General features: G+C 42.4%; 1 protein-coding gene, 1 long non-coding RNA gene and 1 other non-coding gene across 3 annotated transcripts; 2 read left to right on the plus strand and 1 right to left on the minus strand.

Annotated features, from left to right (window-relative positions):
• Positions 1-2,505: 2,505 nt before the first annotated feature.
• Positions 2,506-7,321, minus strand: LOC127543092 (uncharacterized). The gene is made up of 5 exons (XR_007949129.1): positions 7,154-7,321; positions 5,990-6,084; positions 4,939-5,021; positions 4,357-4,427; positions 2,506-4,043 (listed from the first exon to the last, which is right to left on the minus strand). It is a non-coding gene; the product is annotated as an uncharacterized LOC127543092 (long non-coding RNA).
• Positions 7,322-8,610: 1,289 nt separating this feature from the next.
• Positions 8,611-8,718, plus strand: LOC127543281 (U6 spliceosomal RNA). The gene has a single exon (XR_007949186.1). It is a non-coding gene; the product is annotated as a U6 spliceosomal RNA (small nuclear RNA).
• Positions 8,719-9,894: 1,176 nt separating this feature from the next.
• LOC127543088 (uncharacterized) lies at positions 9,895-11,151 on the plus strand. The gene is made up of 2 exons (XM_051969107.1): positions 9,895-10,175; positions 10,356-11,151. Exons 1-2 carry the CDS (start codon positions 10,044-10,046, stop codon positions 11,121-11,123), a joined length of 900 nt encoding a protein of 299 aa, XP_051825067.1. The 5' UTR covers positions 9,895-10,043; the 3' UTR covers positions 11,124-11,151.
• The last annotated feature ends 815 nt before the right edge of the window (positions 11,152-11,966 follow it).

Consider the following 11,966-nt stretch of genomic DNA (forward strand, 5'->3'; position numbering starts at 1 on the left):
CTCTCCTGATGAGAATTCAAGGGGTCTGGTGAGTTTTTCCTTCATTTTTTGTTTCTCCCTCACTTTTTGTCTTTCATTTCTTCCTTGCTTCCTTCTTTTCTATCTTCCCTCCCTCAGTCTTTCCCCATTTATATCCTATTTCTGCTAAGTGTTCTTTGATTTCTCTCTCTCTTTTTTGTTCTCTCGCTTTTGGATCTCATAGAAGTGAGGCACACTGGGTCAAAATATTAGTAAGTTACATATACCTACAAATCCTATACTTTTTCCCTCAGTGACCTCTTTAACCATATATATATATATATATATATATATATATATATATATATATATATATATTTAATTTTACTTTTTATTTTCAAAACGTAGGCAAAGAGAATCATATATTTTCCTGCACCACAACATTTACTTACCAGGCCGCAAACGCATTCTGGCTCCATGTGAGGGAGCACCACTGGTAAAAACACTAAAATTCCCAGGACAAGTTTGGTTTTAAAAAGGTAAATCAAGCCAAAGAGAACAGTGTGACTGGGATGTGACCCATACTTAGAAAGGATATCGGTCCTTATTGACTCTTGGTGCTCAACTGATGAAGATCTAGGAATTTAAGGAAGACTGGAGTCAGGGCCATTGCATTATAGAGTGCAGACGTTACTCTCCCTAATCTCATTTTTGGAATAATGGGACCTTCCCCTATTGAACCCAGGGCAACCTTTCCTACTCACCAGGGGCTCCACTGAGAAATTCCAGGTTGACAATGACTTGGAGGTTTTTTGTGTTCCTTTCTAATTAATGAGAGAACTGCTTTCTCCCGGCTTTGCAGAAAAGAATTTATTGAATCTTGTTCGTTTTTCCTTCCATTTTAAAATTTGTCTTTTCATTTTTATTCTTCCTTCCCTCCTTCCTTCCTTAACCTCGTCCATTCTTTCTTTCTTCCTTCCTTCTTTTTTCTTCCCTTATTCCCTCTTTCATCCTACTTCTGATAAATGTCCCTTATTTTTTGTCTCTCTTTTTCATTCCCTTGCTTCCAATTTGAGTTTCCTTATCAAAATGAGGTGAACTTGTTAAAAATATTAAGATAGGAACATCTAAAATTCTTATACATTTTCACATAGGGACCTTTTTTGACATAACATTTTTATTGAAGCTTTTAAGTTTCAAAATATATGTAAGGAGAATTATGTTTCCCTAAATCATATTATTTACTTACAAGGCCCGAAAACTCATTGTAACCACAACTGAAGGAACTAGACACTGGGAAAAACACTGATGAAAACTTACCAGGACAAGGCTGGACTTTAGAAGGTAAATGAAGCTAAAGAGAACAGGGTTACATGGATGTGACCATACTTACGGAAGATCTTGGTCCTCATTGACTACTTGGACTAGAACTGGTGAATGAGATCTAGAGTTTAAAGGAACGGAGGAGTCAGGATCATGGCAATATCCTATGTAGACATTAGTCTCTGTAGCATTTTTGGAATAATGGGCTTCTTAGTGCTACCTTTGATACTCAGCAGGGGCCCACCTTCCTACTCAACAGGGGGTCTCCTGAAAATCATGTGGTCCACCATAACTTGAGTTTCTTTCTGTTCCTTTTTATTTAGCATAAGACATGCTTTCACCTGGCTTTGCAGATAAGAATTTAATGAATCTTGTCAGTTATTCCTTACATTTTAAAATATGTCCTTCACTTTTCCTTCATCCTTCTTGATTCTTTTATTCCTTCCTCCCTTCCCTCTCTCCCTCCTCATTCCCCCTTCTTTTCTCCCTTCCTCCTCTCTCTTCCTTTCTTCTTTCTTTCCTTCCTTCCTTCCTCTCTCCCTCCCTATCTTTCTTCCTTCCTTCCTTCCCTTTCTTGTTTGTTCCTTGCATCCTTCCCTTTGTCTCCTGTTACATCCTTCTTCTGCTAAGTGTCCCTTTTTATTTTTTCTCGTCTCTTTTTATTTCTCGCTTGTGATCCATTGTACTCTTTTTCTCATACAACTGATATATACTTAGTCAAAATATCATAATTTTTAAAGAGTTATCCTTCCTTTACATTTTCCCCTGGTAACACCTTTTTTCTTTAAAAGTTATAGGGGACTCCAGGTTTACCATTTTATGCCATTGTTTTGCAAAGTAATCAATGCCTCAGAGTAAAATATAATATCCTAAAAGACAATATTTACTTATAAAGCCCCATGCAAATGAGGAGCCCAATTTAGGAAGCTAGTCCCTAGTAAAAGTACTGATGACAATTTCCCAGCACAAGCTTGGAAATTAAAAGGTAAATCAAGTCACAGAGAACAGGATGATTGGGGTGTGACCCATACTTACAGAAGGCATTGATCCTTATTGACACTTGGAGCTCAACTGTAGAATGAGACCTAGAATGTTGGGGAAGAGAGCCGTCAGGGTCCTTCCATTATGCCATCCAGCCATTACTCTCTATCCCATTTTAGGAATTAATGGACCTATCCTCCAGTTTAACCCAGGGTCACTTCTACTCACCAGGGGGTCCACAGAGAGATCAGTGGCTTGTCAGTGACTTGGAGGCTTCTCCTGATTATTTTTGGATCAACGCAAGAATTGATTTCACCCTGCTCTCATGATGAGAATTCAATCAGTCTGATTAGTTTTTCCAGCACTTTTTATTTTTCCTTCCCTTTATATCTTTCTTTCCTTTCTTCCCTCCTTTCTTGTTTGTTACTCCTATCTCCCCATGTCCCCCATTACATCTTTCTTCTGCTAATATCCCCTTTTCTTTTTCTTTGTCCCTTTTTGTTTCTCTATCATAATCCATTGCACTCCTTTTCTCATAGAACTGACATATACTTGGTCAAAATATTACAAATTTTAAAGAGGGAAGGTTCCTGAAGTTTTTCCTCTGGTGACCACTTTAGTCATAAAGATTTTTTGAGGACTCCAGTTTTACCATTGTATGAAATCAGTATGCAAACGTTTCAATACCTGATAGTAAAATACATTTTTTCTGAAACATAACATTTACTTACAAAGCACCATGGGGAATGATGAGCATAAGGATTTCACCACCACCGGTAAAGGTATTGATGAATATGTCCTAACACAAGTTTGGATTTTAAAAGTTAAATCAAGCCAAAGAGAAGAGGATGACTGGGATGTGACTCATACTTAAGGATGGTCTTGGTCCTTATTGACACATGGTGCTCAACTGGTAAAGGAGATCTGGAATTTAAAGGAACAGAGGAGTCAGGATCAGTGCATATATCAGAGACATTAGTCTCTGTCCCATTTTTAGAAAAATGGAATTTTCTCCCATTTTTACTCAGAGCCACCTTTCCTACCCAGCAGGGTGCCACCTTTTTTACTCACCAGGGGGTCCAATGGGAGCTATGAGGCTGGCAGTGACTCAGATATTCTCAATGACCATTTTTAATGACTTGAGAAGTGCATTCATCCAGCTCCATTGATGAGAATTCAGTCATCAGCTTTTCCTTCCTTTTTCATTTTTCCTTCGCTTTTTATCCTTTCTTCCTTCCTTCTTTTTCTTCCTTCATGCCTCCCTTCCATTCCTCCCTCTTTTCCCCCCTTACATCCTCCTTCTGATGAATATCCCTTGTTTTTTTTCTCTTAATCTTTTTTCATTTTCAACCACTATCCATTTCATTCTACTTCCTATAATAATGACATATATTGGAACAAAATGTTACTAAGTTGTAAAGGCCTAAGCTTGTATTTTTCCCCCGGTGACCACTTTTATCTTAAAAATGTTAAGGGGACCTCAGGTATACCATTATTTCAAATGGATATGGAAAATAAAGAAGAAGTGATAGAAAAATGTAGTTCCCAGAACCACACCCTTTCCTTACAAGGTCCCATATAAGTAAAAGGTGATGTTCTGGGAACTACATGCTGACCACAATTTAAGTAGGTAGCACAGATAAAGCATGGATGAAAAATTCTTAGTAGAAACTTGAATTTTAAAGTGTAAATGAAACCAATGAGAGCAGAATTACTGTAAGGGGACCCATACTTCCTGAAGCCATCTTATTGACACTTGGTGTTCAAAAGCAGAACAAGACCTGGAATGTTGGGGAAGAGAACAGGTAGAATCATTGCATTATACTGTCCAGACATTAGTGTCCATCCCATTTTAGGACAAAGTGGCTTGTCCCCCATTTGAAGGTAGGGCTACCTTTCCCACTCTCCAGGGGGTCTACTTGGAGGTTCCCACTCATCATTTCTTCATTAACCTGAGAATTGCTTTCACTCAGCTCTACTGATGTGAGTTCAATGTTTCTTGTCAGTTTCCCCTTTTTAAAATTATGCCTTCCCTTTTAACCCTATCTTCCTTCTTCCTTCCTCCTTTCCCTCCCTCCCTCTCTCTATACTTACATCATTCTTCTGCTGAATGGCTCTTGTTTCTTTTCTCTTTCTCATTCTCTCTTGCTGTCCATTTCTCTCTCCTTATAGAAGTGATGTACACTTGGTCAAAATATTAGTATGTTTTAGACCCTAAGCTTCTTATACTTTTCCCCCTGGTAACTACTTCTATCTTCAAATGGGACCCCAGGTATACCATTATATAAAATGGGTATGCAAAGGTACAGTGCATGCTAATTTCCCAAATTTCCCAAACCCCAACATTTCCTCACAAGGCCGATATGCATGCCGACAAAAATTTTAAGGATTGAGCCACCGGTAAAAACATTGATGAAAAATTCCTAGCAGAAGGTTGGATTTTAAAAAGTGAATCAAGCCAAAGTGAATAGGATTATTGGGATGTGACCCCATATTTACTGAAGACATTGATCTTTACTGACACTTGCTGCTCAACTGTAGAATGAGATCTAGAATGTTGGGGAAGAGAGCCGTCAGGATCCTTGCCTTACACGGTCCAGCCATTACTCTGTATCCCGTTTTAGGAATTAATGGACCTATTCCCCATTTTAATCCAGGGTCAGCTTTCCTACTCACCAGAGGCTCCGCTGAGAGATCCCAGGTTGGCATATTCCCACTGACCATTTTTTCTTTAACATGAGAAGTGCTTTCACCAGGCTCTGCTGATGAAAAGTAAATGAGTCTTGTCATTTTTTCTTTTTTCTTTTTCCTTCTCTTTTCTCCCTCCCTTCTTTCCTCTTCTTCCTTCCTTCCCACTGTCCTTCCCTCTCTCTCCCTTACATCTTTCTGCTGAATGTTCCTTGTTTATTCTCTCTCTCTTTTTCTTTTTCATTCTCTCTCACCATCCATTTCACTCTCTTCATAGAAGTGATGTATACTTGGTCAAAATGTTAGTAAATTTTAAAGACCTAAGCTTCTTGTATATTTCCCCCCGGTGACCTCCTTTGTCTTAAAAAATTTTAAGGGGACTCCAGTAATACCATTATATAAAATGGGTATGCAAAGGAAACAATGCATGATAGTAAAATATAATTTCCCAAACCACGGCCTTTACTTACAAAGCCCCATATGCATGGTGAGCACAGTTTAAGGAGCTAGCCACTGGTAAATGTACAGATGAAAACTTCCCAGCACAAGGTTAGATTTTAAAAGGTAAATCAAGCCAAAGCCTGATGACTGGGGTGTCACCCATACTTAGGGACAATACTGGTCGTTATTGACACTGGTGCTCAACTGGTGAATGTGATCTAAAATGTTGGGGAAGAGAGAAGTCAGGATCGTTGGACTATAATGTCCAGATATTAGTTTCTATCCTTTTTTTATGAAAAATGGTCCTTTGCCCCATTTTACCCTGGGACAGCTTTTCTACTCACCATAGTAATTTTCTTAAATACACGAGCCAATGCAGTACAAATTTATTCTGGTATGATATGTGCTTCATGAAGCTAACTAGACTTACCCCTTTAAGTGACCAGTACTTTTCATAATTCTTTCAAGTATTCTAGAATCTTGCGGAAGAGAAGTCAAAGCAATTAGCTTAACAACTGAATGATGTCTACCTTCTACCTAGTTTTGGAATAAAGGGCCCTTTTTAGGATCCCAGCCCAGGGGCCCTTTTGTCACTCACCAAGGGGTTCAGTGAGAGATCACAGGCTGGCACTGACTTGACTGAAGCATCTGCCTGGTCTGTCATTTACTTGAGATGGGTGTGCATTCAGGCCACTGTTGTCAATTCAGTGTGTTCTCTCACATGCATTGTCTTTCCTCTTTCTTTCTTCATCTTCTCTCTCTCTCTCTCTCTCTCTCTCTCTCTCTCTCTCTCTCCCCCTCCCTCCTTCCCTCCCTCCTCTCTTTTGTTTTTTTTCTTTCCTACCCTTCCTCTCTATTCCCTCTTTCTTCCTTTCTCCCCTCCTTTTTTATCACTATCTCCTATTTCACCACTATATGTTCTAAACAATTAGTCTTGTACAAAGGGAAAATCATTATAAAGGCTGTTCCTGAAAAGAAGGAGAGATACTTGGCTGCCATGTTTTGGAGGTGGAACCTTCCCTGAGACAGAGTTTCCCCAGGCCTGATGACTTGATCTCACTAAGTCATGTCACTGGTTCTCTCTTGTCTTCTCTCTCTCCTCCCTCTCTCTTCTCCCTTTCTCCATTCCCACTCTTCTCTCTACTTTCTCTTTTGTACTCTCTGTCCCGCCCTTACTTCTCCTCTCTCACTTTTCCTCTTTCTCTGTTCTCCTGTCATGGTCTATCCTCCCAATCAAATTACTCATACAAGATCAATAAGGTAGGAAGTTGTGTGGTTGGTGACTTGAATTTACCGGGTCCTCTTATCCTTCTTTCCCTTTGTGTCTATTATGCCATCTCTCTTTCCTACTCACCAAGGGGTTTCACTGATTGATCCCTCACTGGCAGTGAAAGCTGTTACACTGGCCTGTTCTTTCATTAACCTGAGAAGGAAGTCATAGATTTCTCTCCCCTTCTCATCTCTTTCACCTCATTTCTCCCTCTCTTCTTTCCTTTCTCTCCACCTGTCTCTCTTCTACTCTTCCCTCTCTATCCTGTTTTACTTCCCTTTCCCTCTCTCCTAATGTTTCTTCTCTACTTCCCCTTTTCCCCCTCTCTCTACCTTCTTTTCATCAGTTTCCTCCCTCCCTCCCTCTCATCCCCTCCATTTCTCTATCTCTCTCCCTCCCCCTTCAGTCTCTCTGTCTCTTCTCCTTCCCTCCTTGCCCATTTCTCTCTCTCTTCTACCCCCCTTTCCCTCATCCTCTTAGACTCTGACTTACACAAGGTCCCAGAGTAGCAAACTGAATAGTTCACACTGATGAAAAGTTTCCTGCACAACACTGGGCTTTAGGAGGGAATTGTGGCACCAAAGAACTGGATGAATCTGGCAAGTTCCGGCCTTAGTGACGGTAACTAGCAACACTTGCCTTTTGTGACCAGTACTGGAATGGTTTCTAGAATCGAGAGAGAGAGAGAGAGAGAGAGAGAGAGAGAGAGAGAGAGAGAGAGAGAGAGAGAGAGAGAGAGAATTCAAGGCTGTTGGCTTTTCCCTCTCTGAATACTCTCTTTCCCACTTTAGGAAAAATGAAGCATTTTGCAGTATTGTAGTGCAGCTCCCCTTTTCTGCTCACCTGGGGGTTTCACTGATTGATCTTTGCTGTGATCGGTCCCTTCCTGTCAGTGAGATAGCTGTCCCATAGGCCTATTCTTTCATTAATCTGAGGTCATATCTTTCTCTCATCTGTTCCCCCTCTCCTCTTCTCTCCTCTCCCTTGCTTCCTTCCTCTACCTCCACCTGGGAACCTTCGATCTCAATCTCAATCTCTCTCTCATCTTTATCTCTGTCTCTCTCCCCCCCTCTGTGTGTCCCCCACTTCACTCCTCTCACTGTTATACAAAGTGATTCATTCAAAGTCATGTTTACATCCATGTCTTCTTTCCCTCTCCCTTTGTCCCATTCTTTCTTTGTCTCTCTTCCTCATACCTTCTTACCTCCCCCTCTCTCTTCCTCTTTTCCACTATTTTCTCCCCCCTTTCTTTATCACTTTCTCTGTCTCTTTGTCCCCCATCACACCGTGTCCCTCTAGTCTCTCTCCCACTGTCTTCCTTCCTTCCCCTCTTCCATTTTGTATCCTCTCACTCTTATACAGTTGTGTCCTCCAGTGTCACAAAGGTGGTAACACTGAAGACTGATAACACTGATAAAAAGGAAGGGAATTCAGTTCACCCAGGTTTAGTGATTTGAATTCCCAGAGTCCTTTGAGGCGCGCTCTCTGACTGTGTCTCTCTGTTGCCTCCCTCTCTCCCATTTTGTCTTCCCCACGTTTCTCCCTCTGTTCCTCTCACCATTCCACTCTCTCTTCCCCTGCTTCCCTTCCTACCACTATTTCTCTCTTCCTTCCTCCGTATCTCTCTTTCATTCTCTCCCTCATGTCTTTCTCCACCCCCTCCCTTTCTTGATCAGGATCTTCTTATATCTCTCTTACTACACTGTCTACACCTTTTGCCTCTCCTGTAGATAGGGGAGTAGATAGGGAGGGGAATAGCAACATAAAGAGAGTACAAGAAAATATAGATTTATGGGAGGCAAATTCTGGTGATGGAACCTCTCAGAGTTGGTAGGTGGAAGGGAGAGGCGGAAGACCAGTGGTAGCTTGTCCCATAGACATAAATGGGGACGTCACTAAGGGCACATTCAGGGGCAAAGAGAAGAGGTTCGGTTTAAGACCCATAGCTGGTGATTGCTTTGGCAGTACGTGAACTAAAATTGGAACAATACAGAGAACATTAGGATGGCCCCTGCATCGAGGATGACGCCAAAGTTTGTGAAGCATTCCATATTATTTTAGAACTCAAAAACATTTTTACATCAATTTAAAAAAACTGTCTTAAATTAGTAAAAATAAAATGTTTTTAAATAAGAAAGAAAGCGGGGGAAGCCACAGAACTAGAAATGATTTTAATCATAAATCCATCACTTCAGTGTCCTTCATTTTACAGAAGAAGAAACTGAGGCTCAGAAAGAGGATGTACCAAATGTCAGGTTCTAAAGTAAGTAGGTAGCATAGATGACAACCCTGAGGGTTGACAATAACAGTGATGAAAGGCTTCATGTAGATCTTTATCTCTGTCTCTCTCCCCCTCTCCCTCTGTCTCTGTGTGTCCCCCACTTCACTCTTCTCAATTTGTGGATCTTGTAACTGAATGTGGGGGTTGAGAAATTATGATTCTCAGTAAGCGGTCGATTCATATACTTATTTTCGATAGCTACGTATCCAGAGTCACATCAAAATTTCTCAGGCAAAAAGGGGCGGCCACTGGAAAGAGTTTAAGGAGTCCTGAAGAAGATAGGACTTTAGCAGAGACGTGAAGGAAGCTGGGGTGGGGGTGGGGGATGTGTTGGCAAGGCCCGGAAGGAAGCTAACCATGTTGACTCTCCTGGTAGCACCAGTACTTTCTATAACTCCTATTAGTGTGCTCTAGAATCTTGGCAGAGAGAGATGTCAAGGGTGTTGCCTTCTATGGTCCAGACTCTACCCTCCTTCCCATTTTAGGAAAAATGGGTCATTTACAGTAGCCCAGCCCAGTGCCACCTTTCCCATCATTCACAGTGTTTCAGTACTCGATCCCTCACTGGCAATAGCTTGACTGTGCCATCGACTTACTCTGAGAAGTTTACCCAGGCCTGGTAGCTTGAATTCACAGGGCCCCATCAGGTATACTTCCCGAATCATCAAGTTCAATATTCCTTTGATTCCAATGTCCCTCATTTTCCTAAAAAAGAAACTGAGGGCCAAGAAGAAGAAATGCCACAAAGGTAGCAAGTGGCCAGTTTGATCCACTGAACCTATCCCAATGAAAAGCTACCCCCAAAGTCCCTTTTACCATATAAGGTCACAAACGCCTCCTCCCAGGCTGACCTCACTGCCAGGGTTTTTGTGATGTCACTGATTATGACGCCTTTCCCTGGGTGTATTTATAGGGGTGGCCGAGCTGGTGTTCACACACCCACCTTGTCCCTGCTAGGGACTGGAGCTAGAGCCTCCATCCCCTCTCCACCCAGCTAGAGGTGATGTCTCACCGAGTCCCTAGACTGACCACAGATTTTCTCCTTTGCGCTCCTGGTCACCTATTTCTTTTTCAGAACCTCTGGGATGAAGATTTGCCACCATGCTGCTCAATCTCCTGGCAGCTATGGACATTATTTACAACTACGTGTGCACCATTGCTATTCGAGTTTCCAACTTCTTCCAAACGAACCTTGAACTGATCCCCGTTCTGGCCCAGGACATCTATTCTAAGGTACTAATCCCCACCCTTTGTTCCCTATGGTAGATATTACTTACGATTGGGTCCCACATTACTAGTTTGCTTCCCAGAGCTTGGGGTTTCATGACATATTCTAAGACACCTGAGATATTAGCAACTAAAGCTACTAGTTAATGGGATGCAATGGATCTATAGCTGCTCTTCTTTCGGCAGGACAATGGTTATGAAGCAGTCCTGAAGGCCACGCTATACCTCGTGCTCTTCATCTTGTTCATGATACGTCTGCGCAAGCTCTGGGCTAGGATTCAGCACATGGCCAGGATACTGAGACAATTATGGCAGATGTGGTTCTGGGGAAGAAATATTCATCGTTGGGCCAGAAACCCCAGGCATCGGCATCGCCATATTGAGGCTTTCAGATTACGATGGCGGAGGGCTTCTCCAGTCCGGGCACTCCAGCTTTTACAAGTCAACCGAGCTGAACAAAATTTGCAGCAGTTTCAAGTCAACCCCGCTGAACCTCACTTCCCGAGCCTCCCTAATTATAACATCCAGCAGAGGCCACAGCGGGAATGGGAGCGAGAGCAGCAGGGGGAACAGCAGCGAGAACATCACCGCCATCATCACCACCATCACCGACACCACCACCATCGTCGTCGTCAGAATTGTGAGCACACTACCGAGCCGGTCACTTTCCATCAGAGCCCTCCTCGCACCCGTGCCATCACTAGCCACATCATCCAGGTTCCAAACACCAGAATCAGGTTCCATCGTAACATTCATAACGCACGGATTTCAACCACAAACAGCAGGAAGCTAGTGAGAGTGAAGAGGAGACAGGCTATTCAGTCACCAAGACAGGCTAAGCAAGCACCAAGGCAGGATGTGGATCTCCAACAGCAAATCAGGAACATCTGTGTGCTCACAATAATGATGTTCTCTGTCTACTGCATATACCTGTACCTTCACGTCATCAAATAAAATGATCCTGGGTGAAACTACTCCAAAACTTTGGTTGGGGTGTTTTATTTCTTAGTTTGGAGGTTGCTAGTCACCCATTTGACTGAGAACCCCCACTCTTTCAATCCTAAATGAAAAGAAAGTCACTGGGTCCCCATAAAAGCTTCCCTGAATCCCTGCTAGCATTGAAAGATGTTCTTTCCCATCTCCCATCGAACTTGATTCGCCCGAGACAATAGAGGGAGTAGTGTTTGTACCTTTGCCAAATGGAGACTCTGGGGAAGGGTCCCCTGCTGGGGAAGAAGGGGACTCCAGAGAAGATTTATGAAGGAGAGGGCACAAATGGGGCCTGTTTATGAAGATAGGGTGAATGTCACTACCCAAAGGGGTATGTTGCCTGGAGGGAGGGGGCATATCGTGGACGTATTTGTAATGATTGGGTTTTGTGTGACTCACCAGGGTGGGGTGTCCCAACTTAGTATAGTTGTTTCTGAGACAGACCCCTACTGGGGAGGGAGATTATAGGCTAGACTTTTATAGAGAAAGGAGTACAAAGGGCCTGATAGGGTTGTGAAGAAGGGCCAATAGAGAAGGGGGCACATAGTGGGCCTCTTTATAAAGATGGGCTTTCATGTGATTCACCATGGTGGTTTGTCACGGATCTCTATAGCACTGTTACGTTTCTATGTTGGACCCTTCTGTAGTCAAGATAAGGACTTTATGGAGAATAGAGTTATAAAATGGGCCTAAAAGATTTATGAAGATGGGCTTAATGGAGGAGGGGGCACAAAATGGGTCTACTAGATTATAAAGATGGGTTTCATTTGACTCACCAGGGAGGGAGGTGTGTCCTGTCTCTAGGAC

The sequence above is a fragment of the Antechinus flavipes genome, chromosome X, assembly GCF_016432865.1.
Source record: "Antechinus flavipes isolate AdamAnt ecotype Samford, QLD, Australia chromosome X, AdamAnt_v2, whole genome shotgun sequence".
NCBI classification, from domain to species: domain Eukaryota; kingdom Metazoa; phylum Chordata; class Mammalia; order Dasyuromorphia; family Dasyuridae; genus Antechinus; species Antechinus flavipes.

What these genes read in the sequence shown, in the direction of transcription:
- LOC127543088 (XM_051969107.1), top strand. Translation starts at nt 10,044, where the DNA reads ATGCTGCTCAATCTCCTGGCAGCTATGGACATTATTTACAACTACGTG. An exon ending in CCCAGGACATCTATTCTAAG is followed by an intron (nt 10,176 to 10,355) that starts GTACTAATCCCC and finishes TTCTTTCGGCAG; the next exon opens with GACAATGGTTATGAAGCAGT.